The sequence below is a fragment of the Tenrec ecaudatus genome, chromosome 1, assembly GCF_050624435.1.
Source record: "Tenrec ecaudatus isolate mTenEca1 chromosome 1, mTenEca1.hap1, whole genome shotgun sequence".
NCBI lineage: Eukaryota > Metazoa > Chordata > Mammalia > Afrosoricida > Tenrecidae > Tenrec > Tenrec ecaudatus.
Genome location: NC_134530.1, coordinates 182326030 through 182341165, shown reverse-complemented (window position 1 = coordinate 182341165; position 15136 = coordinate 182326030). Strand labels below are relative to the sequence as shown.

The 15136-nt window shown below is 42.7% G+C and overlaps 1 protein-coding gene across 4 annotated transcripts in view; it reads left to right on the top strand.

The window, feature by feature from the left end:
* Nucleotides 1–3717: 3717 nt before the first annotated feature.
* SCYL3 (SCY1 like pseudokinase 3) overlaps nucleotides 3718–15136 on the top strand; it is a 50883-nt gene continuing 39464 nt past the window's right edge. For 3 of the 4 annotated variants that reach the window (XM_075564700.1, XM_075564681.1, XM_075564709.1), the window contains exons 1-3: nucleotides 3718–3867; nucleotides 5561–5646; nucleotides 13549–13762. In XM_075564700.1, the coding sequence (XP_075420815.1) occupies nucleotides 13598–13762 (165 nt within the window). In that variant the 5' untranslated portion in view covers nucleotides 3718–3867; nucleotides 5561–5646; nucleotides 13549–13597. The remainder of the gene's footprint in view (nucleotides 3868–5560; nucleotides 5647–13548; nucleotides 13763–15136) is intronic. The other variant, XM_075564691.1, reaches the window with a different exon arrangement.

The window sequence follows — 15136 nt, the reverse complement described above, 5'->3', positions numbered from 1 at the left end:
GCAAAATAAATGAGTGGTGGTGTCTTAAGAGACTAAGTTTGGAATGATTTGATTGATATAAATTAGATCTGAGAGGGGTAGATATAAAACCCTATACACGTACTTCGTGGCACAAGTACTACTACTTCTGTAAACTTATCCACTTTGTCTCCACTTCTGTCGCACCCATTAGCAATTGGCTTCCTTCTGAGGCCCCTTTCCATAGAAGAAAACTCAAATTTCATGAGATACTGCCTAAATGAAGAATAACAGAACATTGGCCCGTTGTTAGGTTTTTTTCTAGTTGACCCCCAACTCATAGCAATACTGTGTTCACCAGCATGAAATACTTCCCAGTCTTGTGTCAGCCTTACAATTGTTACGTGTGAGCGTACTGCTGTATTCACTGGGCCAATGCATCAGAGGCTCTTCCTCTTTTTTTGCTCACCCTGTACCTAGCATGATGTCATTTTCCAGGAACCAGTCTCTTCTGAGAACATGTCTACAGTATGTGTGACAAAAATCTCATCAATCTAAGGTTCAATCGGGCTCTGTTTCCTCCAGGACAGGTGTTTTGTTCTTCTGGCAGGCAATCATCCTTTAGGATTCCTCAAAGACGTTGATTATTTTCTGGTCTTCCTGATTCACTATCCAACCTTCATATGCCTATGAGGTGATTGAAGACACCATGGCGTGTCTCAGCTGCTCCTTAGTCCTCACAGTGACATCTTTGCTCCTAGATACTTTAAAGAAAGATGTCTTTGACTACAGATTTGCCCAATGCACTGCTTCCAGAGCAAAGGGGTTTCAACCCACAGGTTGAGAACCGCTGTTCTAGATGATCAGATGAGTTTTAATTAAATGATTTTGAACATCGCACAGGTGAAGGAAGTACCTGCAGGCTCCATTATATGAGGAAATACTTTAAAAGGGGAAGTTACTGATCACCTCCCATTGAAATTAGTAAGACTGGTCACTTTATTTCTAGATCTTTCTAATGAGTTCGTGTGACTATGCCCAATTAAGTTTCAGATTTTCCCAAGCTGACTTTGCGTGTCTGTTATTTATTTAAACTATTTTATTGGAACACAGTCTACATACTATTCAATTCAATATAGTATAAAATATGATATCAGGCACTGGCTATTGATAAGCAGAAGGAGCTCTAGTGGCGCAGATTAGTGTTGAACTGCCAACCACAAAGCTGGCAATTTAACCTACCATTTGCTCTGCAGAAGAACTATGAGCCCCTCTGCTCCCATAAATATTCACAGCCTGAGAAACCCTACATAGAGTGACGATGTGTCAGAATTGACTGAATGGCAGTGGGTTTGGCTTTGGTTTGTACTGACATGGAGTCTTGTGCTATAAATGTTGCACATAAACTTCAATGTATTCGTTCCCTTTCAGGCACTGGTGCATGAGTATTCACACACATAACATATTCTTTTTCATTGAGAAATAAATGGCATGGCATAAAACCCCACCATTTTAAAGGGGGCAATTCTCTTTTACTGTATTCACAAGAGTGTGCAATTATCACCACTATTTAATTTCAGAACATTTTTAAGACCCGGAAAAGGGACGCATGCACAGTCACTCCCTGTTCTAGTTGTAGTTACTGTGGGGGGGGGGGGGGGGAAGAAGCTCCTGTAACAGAGGAGAACTTCCCCATAGGGGGTCTGAGGCCATCATCTGCCTGGGGCAGAACACCTGGTCCTTCCCATGGGCCATTGGGTGGATTCCAATCGTCAACTGTTAGCCACTGAGTGTGTCATCATTGTACCACCAGGGGTTCGTCCAGCCCCTGGTTATCACGAATCCTACTTTCTATCTCTATGTTGTTAGTTCCAATGGAGTCTGCTCTGACTCACGATGACCGTATAAGGTGACCAGATTTTAACATTGGTAAAGCAGGACACCATTGATAAAACTCATATCCTGAAATAGCCACATGGCAGCCAAAAATCCTATACCCTAGCTTGTCATACATTCTTTCCAAAAATCAGGACTTTTTAAAAACACCGAGGGATATGGGAAAAATTGTTTAAAATCGGAACTGTCCCAATGAGATCTCATATTGTAGTAGTCACCCAATCTGGTGTCAATTTAAGGATTAAGAGTGTAGGGGTGGCATCTAGGCTGTCAATCTGGGGATAGCCAATGAGATTTATGTGTGGGCATGGCCTCCTGAGAATTCTGAGAAATCTGGTGCTTCCTCCTTGGAGGCAGAAGACATCTCTCCCTGGTAGACATTGCAGAAGACAAGCCACATGGATGCAACCAGACCTCAGAAGCCGGAGAAGCCACAGAGAGACCTCTGCCAGCACTGAGATGCTTACAAAGCCACTGGACCCAAGACTTTCTACCCACTGGCTTGTGATCATCCTGCATTTGGCTTCATTGCATGTGTTTTGTGAGTCTGAAGAGGACTTTATAGATTGGTATCAGACATCTGGGCTAATATAAGACTTATGGCCTTGGACTGGACTGGGTTGGGATGTTTTCTCAGTGTTCAATTCTTCTTGTATATAAACCTCTTCCTTATACACGTGTGTCTATGAATTTGTTTCTCCTGTCTACCCGCACTAACACACATATACAATATTTGTCTGTTTTTGTTTAATTTCTAGCTTCATTAGATTTTTGAGGTCAATACACTTAGCACTTATGAGTACCTTATTTCTTGCCATCATATATTCATAATTCACATTTTCTTTATTCATTCACCAGTCTAACCACATCTACCAAACCAGACCCACTGCCATGGAGTCAATTTTAAATTACAGTAACCATAGTAACAAAACTAAAATGAAATCCATTGCTGTCAAGTTGATTCTGACTCATACAGGGTAGAGGTGAGTTTCCAAGGCTGTATATAATCTTTACAGAAGCACACTGCCACTTCTTTCTCCCAGGGAGTGGCTGGTGGGTTCAAACCACTGACCTTTTTGATCAGTATCTGATGGTCCCAGATGTGTTGCAAAATTTTATATTGACTACATGACAGTGGGTAAACTTTTAAGCTACGGCCACAGCCTATAAAAGAACCTTAATGTTGCATATGACCAGTTGTAGCATTGAGGTAGTAGATTACACTACAAGCATGAAAATAACATAATGAGTTATATGTCATATATTTTTTAAAGCCATTACATATAATTATTTAATTCTTATCCGGTGAAGTAAGTACTATTAATGTAAATAGGTGATATTATTATTCCCAATTTTGCTGAATAAGCGCAATACTGAGGTTTAATAGAGATTAGCACGACTTTCCTAGTTGCAGCTGTAGTTTCCCAGGACTCAGACGCACGCAGCGCGCAAGCCAGGCGGGGCGCGGAGAGTGAACAACGTCCTTCTCCTAAAAGTCCTCCCCAAATCTCTTACGCCTTTTCGCCAGCCGACCCCATTTGCTAGAGGCAAACGGCGGCCATTTTTCATTAGGGCGGAAATAGACATTTAAACCTCGTGTGTAAAAGCCTTAAAAGTAAAACCAACACAGAATCCCACCGCTAACTCGGACGTCTGGAGGGAACTTTTGCTGTGCACCAAGTTAGCTGCTGGAAATCGTGAGAGAAAACGAGCTCTCGGACTCGGTGTCAGTGCCCATACTCCAGATGGCGCCCGCCTGAGCATCGCCTGTGCGGCCGCTCTATCTCGCTTCCGGGTTTGTTCGCCGGGCGGTAGCGTCAGCCGGGCGAAGGGTGGCGTTCTGCCTCATTTCCGGTCCCGTCTCTATGGTGTCGGAGGACTCAGACTCCGGAAGACTGTAGGTGTAGTGGCTGCTGCCTCACGGGGGAGGCAGGGAGGTTGGTGTCAACAGGAGGCGAACGGAGGACCGGAGCCCCTACCCTCTGCCGCCTGCCCACAGCCGCCCACCCGCAGGTAACTGGGCCTCCCGCCGCGCTGCGTCTCGTGACAGTGCGGGGCCGGGCCGCGGGGGAGGGAGGCGGGGGGCGCGCGGGGGCGAGCGCGGCCTGCGCCGGCCGCCGGTTGAGCCCTTCCCCGGGCCTGCGCGCGTCCTTCCCCGGCCCTCTGGCGAGGGGGTGCGCTCTGATTGCGCGGGCGACCCCCGCCCGGGCAGCACTGGCTGCTGGAGCTGTCTGCGGAAGCCATGCAACCGGGCCTTTCCGGGAAGTGTGGAAGGTGAGGGGTCCACCCACGGGCCTCCCTCCGGCAGAGGGGCTGGCGGGCCGGACGCTTCCCGGAGCGATTGATCCGAGACTTGGTCCAAGTTCCTGCGGCCCAGCCAGCTCTGAACGGCGTTAAGCTTTTTGTTTAGAATTAAAGTCAAATACATTGCTCTGGTTTTAAAAAGTCACGTGAATCGTGTTGAATCATCTGGTCCTGAATTGGCGGAGTTACTATTACTGATATTTTTGAGAACCTGTGTGCTTATAGACACATGAAGTCGTATCTCTTAGCAGAAAGCACTTATTTTGATCCTTGAAGGCTTCGTTAGATATTGATCAGTGAGCAACCCTGCGCCGAGTTCAATACCGGGAATGTATACGTGAATCAGATCCGACCAAAGGGCTCCCCAGATAGCAGGGACTCGAGTTCCCCAGCCCCGGTAGCTAGGGCCGACGTCATTAGAGTTAACCCTGGGGAGAAGGAGGAGGCTTGGTTGCACAGCTCTGCTGCAAACAGAAAGGTTGGCAACTGGACCCAGTGGACGATGTGGCGGCAGTCTACTTCCATCAAGATTTCCGCCTGGGAAACGCTGGGGGCCAGTTATATAGACTCTGCCCTGAAGGCTTGCTTGAGTCGGAATCAGCTGGCAGTGGGTTTTATTTTCTGATTTGGCTCGGAATAGACCAGATAGTTCCCTAGAGAGAAAGGTCTTAGTTCAGTATATGCGTTGCACAGCGTCCTAGACACCCAGCATTCTGAGTACCTATGTGGTTGGGAAACTGTGCTATTAGAGGAAGCTAGGCGCACTTATTAGTTTCTTTTAAACTTTATTGTGATTTAGGTGAAGGTTTACAGAGCAGATCATCGATTTTACATTCCATTTCAGCCCCCTCACTGTACTGCCCCTCACCCCTCGTCTGGCATCCTTTCCTCCTGCTTTCCTAACCCTCTGCCCTTGGGTAAATGCCGCCCTTTTGGACTTAAATGGTTGCTTATTGTAACGTGAGGTTAGTGGTTGATTATTCTAACATGGGGTGAGTTCAGTTCTAGACCTGAAAAGTTACTAAGGGCCATAGCCTGAAGAGTCTATTTGATCTCCGTTTGACCAGTAAACCTGATCTCTCTTTGATGTTGATGTGAATGTGATCTTTAGAGGCTGTCTACTCAACATTTTATTTTGGGTAGCAAAGATGATAAATTCGACAAAGTACCTATTTTTCCTATGGTCTTAGAATGTCTTTTTGTACTCTCATGACTTCCATTCCTTATCAGTTTCACATTTCAGAAAATTCATTTTAGCTGAATTACCATTTAAGCAGCAATGTTTATGTCAACAGTATTTGGACCTCTTTAGATACAGTATTATGGAGTAAAGAATTGAAGCATTTGAGATGTTCTTAGATTGTAATCATCAGTGCATCTTTTTATTTCCTCCCAATAAAAGGCAGAGTTTACCCTGGACGTAGAATATAACCCTCAACTCCATCCGTAGACTTCTGTCAACAACCACCATGCTGCCAAAACAATAAGGTACACCGTTTGAGTTCTTTCAAGACGCAGAGTCATCCCTTTTTAACATTTAAGTGTGATTCCTTAGGGTCTTAGATTTTTAAAGTGAATTAATAAACAAGCATCCTTGGTGGCACAGAGAGTTAAGCACTGGACTGCTCACTGAAAGTGGGGGGAGGTTCGAGTCTGTCCAGAGATACCTCCAAAGAAAGCCCTGGTAATCAGCCTCTGAAAAATCAATCACTGAAAATCCTTTGGAGCACAGTTCTACTCCAACACATACGGGGCCACCAGGAGTTGGAATTGACTTGATGGCAACTGGTTAGAGCAAAATTAGAGTGCTAAACAAAACTGTCTGTTTTAATGTGTTCCAGCGCTTTCGTGTGGCCATGAGTTAACGGTGTTGGCAAAGAATACTGACAGTACCAGGGACTGCCAGAAGAAACAAGCATATCTATCCTAGAGGAGATAAAGCTAGGATGTTGTTTAGAAGCAAATATGGTGAGACACACCAGTCCCAGGAGGACATCATTGCTTATAAAGTGGACAGTCATTAAAAAGAGGAAGACGCTCATGGCTGCAACAGTAGATTGAAACCTAGCGAGTGTGCAAGGACTCAGGGGTACTCAGTTTTTTTTCTGTTGTACATGGGCTCTCTGTGAGTCACAACTGACGCATCAGCACCTAACAACCACAGCAAAAGGTTCATAATGATGTTGGTTATTTTGTTAGGAAACTCATAATATTTAGCCAGAGGTTAGTGGGTCTTGTAAGGCCTACAGGTCCCACAAAAAATAATTTAGAAATGAAGTAAATTCAGTACCCATTGTCAGTCTAACCAGAGCATTGCTCCTGAATCTTGGTCGCCATCTCCTCCTCTGAGAGCTCATCCCAGTTATAACTAATAAACAGTGAAATTTTCTGCCAAGATTTCATTAACTTGTTCTCAGTATTCATCTTGGGGTGTGTTGATTCTAGAAAGCTCTATTTTATAGCCAAGAAAGAAGGATGTTAGGTTAACCAAGTATACAGAAGAGGCAGTATTTTAGGAATGGTATTAAGGACATATGGCATAGTGGTTACATGTTAGGCTCCGTACTATGAGGTCATTAGTTCAAAACCACAAGCTGCCCCACAGGAAAAAGATGAGGCTTCCTACTCCCGTAGTTCCTGCCTTGTAAAGCTCCAGAGGCTGTTTAGTGTGTCTTGTAGGGCCACAGGAAGTCAGATTGCCGTGATGGCAGTGAGAGTTTTACTTGAGGACATGGAAATATGAGTGCATGCTTGCATTGCCTTACAGAAAGCTTGTCCATGTTGTCAAAGGTACTCAGTCTGCAGAGTGCATGGAAGAAAATTCAGATTTTAAAGATGTCAAGATTTCCCTTTTGCCTTCAGGATAACATCCAAAAAAAACCTGTAATACTCTTCATGGTTTGACACCCATTTACCTCCAATCTTTTATCAGCCCGCTCCCTTCTTTACATTCATCGTCCATCCGTAAGAGCCTTCTTTAGTTTCTTCATGTATCTTACTGTGTTTCGTTCCGGGACTTTGCACACCCCGTGTTCCTTCCCTCAAAGAGCCCAGGTGGCGTGGCGGATTACTCACTGGGCTGCCAGGAGCAAGGTCAGTAGTTAAAATGACCAGCTGCTCCATGCTCTGTTCCTGTACAGATTCACAGCCTCGGAAACCCGAAGGGGCAGTTCTGCTCTCCCCTGTACGGTCACTATGAGTGAGAATTGGCTCAGTGGCAGTGAGTTTGGGGTTTGTTTTTGGTTGTTGTTGTTTTTTTGTATTCCCTCAGCTTCAGACGCTCAACAGTTTTTGATTCCATTGTCTCATGTTTCTCCCTGCCTTGTTCCTGGATTTTCCTTTTATTCCTGTCTCTTAAGTTAGAATCTATATGCAATTTCCACCAGAGTGTAAGCTTCACAAGTGGACCTTTTGTAAGATTGTGTCTCCAGCAACTAACACAATAGCCTGAGTAGTTGATTTGTATAGGTAATTTTTTTTAAATGTCCTTTTGGTGAAAGTTTAGATGGCAAGTTAACTTTTCATTCAGAAGTTTATAGACAGACTGTTCTGTGACAATGATTGCAGTCCTTGTCTTCGTCCACCCCCTCCCCAGTGTGTCAGCTCTCTCCCTATTTGCTCCCTGGGTTCCCTATTTGTTTATCTGAGGGCAGTGTTTGCTGTCATGTTTGTTTGTTTTTAGTTTGAATTTGTTATACGTCTTTTGCCCATTCTGATGGTGCTAGGGATGGGCAGCTGTTGTGGTCTAGGTCAGAGTGGTCTGTCTGAGCTGGGCACCATCTAGTTCTTCTGGTCTCAGGTTAGAGGTTAAAGAAGACTGTGGTTCTTGTGGGCCATTAGTCCTTTAGACTAATTAATTCCTTGAGTCTTCATTTTTCTTTGCTCTCATCTATTCAAAATGTAGCCCCCTGCCCATGAGTCCATTTTTGACTCATAGCCACCTCCTAAGAGTAGAGCTGCCTCTGTGGGTTTCTGAGACTGTAAACTTACAGGGTATTAGAAAACCTCATCATTCTCCTGACAAGCAGCTGGTGATGTCGAATTGATGCTCCTGAGCTGCTGACCTTGTGGTTAGTTGTACAACTCATAACCCACTGTATGACCAGGTTCCAGCTCGTTTGCTCTAGGCAGGAGGAAGCCAATCGTGGCTTCATGGCCACTTGCAAGCTTTGGAGACTACATACTACTCACTAGTCTAGGACATAGAGCATAATTTTTATGAATGGTGTTTTGTCAGTTGGCCCAGATGTTTCCTGAGATTGTGGTCATTGGCCTTCAATCCAGGGGTTTTAGTCCCTTTGTCTTAGTTTTTGTAAGTTTTTATAACCACGCCCCTTCTGTTACATAATATGTATGTAGAACTATCCACTGCCAAATCTACCTGTGTTTGGGGTATACTCCTATAAGATTTCCCTCTCCTATTTAGCATACCTATTTACCCCTACATCTCACAAGTTAGTGTTGTTACTGCTATTTTAAGGTTATATATACATGGGATCGCATTGCCCTTACTTGTCTACCTTTGCCCACCTGTCAGCGTCTTGGACTTGAATGTGTAGTGCTGCTTTCCTTATACTGTGTTTCTTGGCCTTTGATCAGAATTAACCCTTTTTAAAAAATCATTTTACTAGGCGCTCTTACAGCTCTTATAACAACCCTTCCATCATTTGTATCAAGCATATTTGTACATATGCTGCCATCATCATTTTGTAAACATTTACTTTTTATTTGAGATCTGGGTGTCAACTCCTCTTTCCCCCACCTCCTCGTAACCCCTTGATGAATTATAAATATTATTTTCATATTTACACCTGTTTCCCTTCACCACGTTTTTGTTCTTCATCCTCCTGGGAGGCAGGGTGTGGAGGGCTCTACGTTGATCATTGGGATCAGTTTCCCCTTCCTCTCCTGTCATCCCCTCATCTTCCCTCCTACCCTTAGAATTAACGCTTGTCTACTCTCTAATTAAAGATTTTTCCCCCTCGCTAACCTCTCTCTGGTAACCACCAAAGAATATTTAATTCTACGTATAAACGTTTTCTTGGCTTTTCGATAATAGTAGTCTCATACAGTATCTGTCCTTTCAAATTTGACTTAACTTCGTGGTGTATAATGTCCTCCAGATTAAGCCAAGTTTTGAGATGTTTCCCAGATTCATGATTATTATGTAGTAGTCCATGTGTGTATGCTCCCTGTTTATCGTGCTCACTTGTTGATGGAACTTAGTTTATGTTGCAATGAACATGGGTATGCATATGTGGATTCATGCCATAGCCCTTAGATTTCTATGTATTTCTCTCATGCAAAAATTTACTGCCATCGAGTCAATTCTCACTCATAGAACTGTCCCTGTGGGTTCCCCAGACGGCAACTCTTCACAGGAGTAAGAGAGCCTCATCTTCTAGGTCCTGCTCAGTCATAGATTTCTGTTCCTAGCTGTTTAAGGGAGTGCTGGGTTTTCCATAAGGTTGTGACATTTTGGGGTCCCACCAACACTGTGAGAGAGTTCCAGTCTTCCCACAGCCTCATTTGCGTTTATGGGCTTTCGTTTTTAATATCAGTGCCATTATTGTTGATGTGAGCTTTTTTTTTTTTTTTTACATTTTAGTGTTGATTTGCATTCCTCTACTGGCTAATAATTTTGTACATCTTTTCATGTATTCGTTAGCTACCTGAATATTTTATTTGGTGAATTGTCTGTGGACCTTTGCCCATTTCTAATTGCATTATTTGGTGTGGGGTTTTTTCTGGTGTTGAAGTTTATATAAATGTAGCAATTTGTCCCTGGTGGATATGTCTTAGCCAATATTTTTGTCCTAGTCTGTGGGCTTTGTTTTTCACTTTGTGTGGAAAGGCTTTTGATGAGTATGTTAAGTTTTTTTTTTTTCAGAGTAACAACCTGTAACTTATTCCTCTAGTCTGACAGGTTTTTCAGGTAAAATGAGCTAAAGAATAATTTTCCTCTTAATGAGATGGCATTTCATTTGGTGCCAAAGAACATAAACCCACTCAAGCTGCCTCAGGTAACGAGCGCTGATTGGAAGGTTGTCGGCGAGACAGTGAGGGAAGTGACTTTGAAGCTGGGCTTTCTATGGGGCATGTTACCAGGAAGGGTGCTAGGCCTGAGTATTCAACAACGTGAGCCTCCCTACTCAGCAAGGCTTTTTGCTCACTGGGCAGGCCCCACAGCTCCTCAAACAGGAGAATCAACCATAGTAACTGTCTTAGTAATCCTATGTCAACATTAACTTTTTGTGGATGCAAGTAGAAAAGTGAATGTTACAGATTCTTGACATTTTTTAGTGCTTTTTATTTTTTCCAGGGGTGGGGGACTTTGATTATTCTTAAAGGAGATAAATTACTAAGTAGGGGATTTACTGCAAAAAAAAAAAAAGAAAGACTTACCATATATACTCGAATATAAGCTGACCCGAGTATAAGCCGAGGTACCTAATTATTACCTGGGAAACCAGAAAAACTGATTGACTCGAGTATAAGCCTAGGGTGGAAAATGCAGAAGCTATTGGTGAATTTCAATAATCAAAACAAATGAAAATAAAATTACTAAAAATTAAGACATCAGTGGGGTAATATATTTAAATATATATTTTAAATAAAAAACATAAATAAAAGGACAACAAGTTATTTAACATTAGTAAACCAGCACAGTGAGTGGAAAATAGGTTCAACAAAAACAATAAGGTATCAACGATGATACCTTAAGAGTACTATTCCCTGAGCTCAATCAGCAACCAAGCTAAAATGTAAAGAGTTAAAATCCTTCAAAACTGGATTCCTCATCATCATCCGTATCCCATTGCAGAGCTTCAGCTGGTGTGAGGTCATCATAGACACTGTCCTCACTGAGATCGCAGCCATCACCATCACTGCTGTCATTTTCATACAGAGCGCAGTCTTCACTGCCATCCAAAGCATTACTAATACTACATTTCTGAAAGGCGCGTCGCACCATGTCTTTGGGAATGTCTTCCCATGCATCTCGAACTCACTTTGCTCTATGTCAGACTTCATGAGATTTCCTCCTTTTGTTAGTCGGGCTTGACCAGATGACATCCATTCATGCCACTGACCCGTATATAAGCTGAACATTTTTTGTGCTGAAAAACTCAGCTTATACACGAGTATATACGGTAGTTCATAGCCTCAGAAACAATCTTAGATGTTGAAAAACTTGGCAGTGAGTTTGGTTTTTATGCATACACACACGGACATGTGCCTGTACTATCTATAATCCAACACTGCAAACCTCTGTTAATATTTTGCATATGTCTATCCAACCTTTGTGTGTATGTATTTTTAAAACAACTTTATTGTTTGGCATATGATTGGCATACATAAAATACATCCTTTTAATTGACAAAAATGTTTGTATAAATGATATAAAAATATTAAATAGAACCTGTTGGAAATGTATAACTTTACACATGTCGATGTTTGTTACTGATCGTCATGATCATAGTCAATATTTCTACAGCCCGAGAGTTTCCACATGCCCTTTGTGGTGCTTCCCTCACTCATGGCCTTTCTTCCTGCACCACTACACATCGCCCATCCCAGGCAACCACTGATGTGTTCTCATGGTGCTGGTTAATGTTAGCTTGCTAGGTGTGATGTAGCTACCCTCCATTTTGTCATCTGGTGTAATGGGAATTTCTTGGCGATGTGGCGTACATCTAACATACATGGAGGTTCTGGCAAAATGCTCTCAGTCTTGCACATAACTTGTCACCATTTGGCCTCTGTTTCTTGTGATGTGAGCTGGTAGACTGCCTCTGACCTACAGATTTTAGGTTGGTCACTCTCTGCAACCACAGAGTCAGAAGAAGCCTCCAGCTTGACTGTTGACCCATGAATTTGGGACTTAGTGTGCCTCTACAACTTTGTGATACATTTGCTTGAAATCAATCTGTGTAGACAGCCACGTGCTACATAACAACCATTCAGGCAACATTCGGCCACATATCTATCCCATATAATGTAGTTTGGACATCCTAATCCAAGAGTGAGATGTAGCTGATGTAACAGCTTCTTGTATGCAACATGTCGATCTCCTGTCTGCAGTAGGAAAGCTGCACATTTTTCTCCTGCTTATTGTTTTTATTTCTCTAATAGATTTTCTGTTTCATTTCCCATTATTTTGCTGGTGTCTTAAGAGCTTTACTGCACTTTATATGAGCTATTTACTTGTTTCTCATATTTGTTATCTAATTTGGCTAAATTGTGTTTTCCTTTTGAATTGTAAGTTACTGTGTTAGTCTGGGTAGACTAGAGAAACAAATTCATATACACACCTATGTGTATAAGAAAGAGATTTATATACAAGAGCAATTGAACATTGAGAAAACATCCCAGCCCAGTCCAGATCAGGTCCATAAGTCTGATATTAGCCCATATGTCCGATACCAATCTATAAAGCCCTCTTCAGACTCACAAAACACATGCAATGAAACCAAATGCAGGACGATCACAAGCCAGTGGGCCCAGTCTTTGGGCCCAGTGGCGTTGTAAGCATCTCTGTGGTGGCAGCTATCTCTCTGTGGCTTCTCTGGCTTCCAAGGTCTGGTTGTATCCATGTGGCTTGTCTTCTGCAATTTCTCCCAGGGAGTAACAGACAGAGAAGTGTCTTCTGCCTCCAAGGAGGAAGTACCAGGTTTCCCAGAATTCTCAGGAGAAGGCCATGCCCATACAGAAATCTCATTGGCTATTTACAGATTGACAGCCTAGACTCCGCCCCTACATTAATCCTTAAATTGACACTAGATTAGGTGACTGACACAGTTACTTTGTTATGTTTTCCTTTTGAATTTTAAGTTTATTCAACTTTTTGTGGGGCAGTGGAATGAAAAGATAATGGAATGTTTCCACTTATTTTTTGAAGCCTCTTCATACAGAGATTTCAATATTTTTAAAGTTTTGCTTCATTTTCCTTTGTAGTCAGGATATGTGAGTAGGTTAAAAAATCCACTGCCATCGAGTCAATTTTGACCCGACAGTGACCCTGCAGGACCAAGTCAAACTGCCCCTTTGGGTTTATAAGACTTTAAAGTGAATGGGTTAGGAAATGTAGAGGTGAGTGAGTGAGTGAGTGAGTGAGTGAGTGAGTGAGTGAGTGAGTGATAAAGAGATACAGAGAGACAGGAACTGCATATGGTATTTGGTTAAGTGTGTTTACTCTGGTGCTGTCACTTGTTACTTGGCAAGCATTGCTGATACCTCACTGAGCATTTGCCATTTTTATTGTCAAATGCTTGGTTTATAAAGAGTGCAGAAATTGGTAGATTAAATGCTTATACATGGCTGTATCTTGACTATGTCTTGCTAATGCTGTGGGTAGATTTAATGTTTGCAATTATTTATATTTTCTTTCAGGTCTGCTTAGCTTGTAGAAGAGCTGCAGTACAGCCTCACTGCATAAGGGATGGGATCAGAGAATAGTGCTTTAAAAAGCTATACATTGAAAGAACCACCATTCACCTTACCTTCTGGACTTGCTGTTTATCCAGCTATACTGCAAGATGGAAAATTTGCTTCAGTGTTTGTATATAAGAGAGAAAACGAAGACAAGGTTAATAAAGCTGCCAAGGTACTGTACATAATAGGTGACTGCTGAGACACAGTAGTGCCGTCTACTACTACAAGGTTGGTGGTTCAAAACCACCAGTTGTTCCTTGGGAGAAAGATGAGACTGCTCCCATAAAGATTTTCAGCCTCAGGAACCCTGTGCTGGGTTGCTTTGAATCAAAGTTGACTTGATGCCAGAGGGTTTGGTTGATTGATAGTACCTTTCATATCATGTTTTCTTTTTAACCCTATAATGCCTGAATTTTTAATTTCAGGGGAAAATTTTTTTGGTTTTTATTCTTTACTTTCATAGTTATCAATATATATATTAATATATACATTTAATTAAATGTTATGAAAATGTCACGCTCGGTGTTATAGGGTTAAAATGTTCACACTCAGCAAGGTCAAAGTAGGCAAGGCCATAGGAATGCTGTTCTTAATTTAAAAAACATCATTTTCTTTTCTGGGAATGGTTCCAATTTGTATGACATGGTCAGTTACTAAAACTATAACCAAAATGTGTCATAAAAATCCATGTGGTGGCTTTTATCATTATTTCTTTATTTAAATTTTTGTTATTGTTGAGATTTTACTCAGCAAAGCACCCCAGTTCAGTCATCGCTGCGTGTACACATCAGTGACATTGATTGCATCTTTGAATTGTATAACAGACTCCCTCTCCGTTTCTGAGTGTGCCTGTCCCAGTAACACGGACTCCCCATCCCCAAAGCTGCTGCTGTCCCTGTGGTTCTTTAAAGAACATAGACCCAGCACATGAGCAGTAGTCCCAATATTGGAAAGATGGTGGAGAAAGCCAAGAAAGACGATCCTGTTGGTTCCAGAAAAAGCAAAGGCCTATCGGGTCCTCAGTGCCAGCCAGGCAAAGCGGGCACTTTGGGGAATAAAGCAGCAGCAGAAAGGAAAAGGTTCCAGTGTGAGTGACTTGGATCATCCCTGCTTCATTCCCGACCACGGCAATGGAGCAGGAGCCAAGTAGGATGGCTAGAAAGTGCCCATGGACGCTCTTTGACCTTTGCTGTGTGCATCCCAAGGCTCAACAACGTGAGCTTTCTGGTGAAGAAGACCTACACAAGACTGTGTAAAGACGATTTGCAGTGGTGTCTTTGATCCCATAGTGATCACAGTGATCCCTGTATGGCATAAGTGCTACAGATGTGCATGGTGGAGTCTCTGTGACATAGCGGTGTCCAAATCTGTAGGCTGTGGGGAACTCATCCTGAAACCTGGACAAGCCAAGGTCAAAAATAAGACCATCCTGCTAACAGAAACACAGTGATTGAGGAGCACCTGGGGAAGTCGAGTGCCATTTACAGGGGAGATCTCATTCATGACATTGCTTTCCTGGGGAAATATTTCCAGGTGGTCTCTCAGT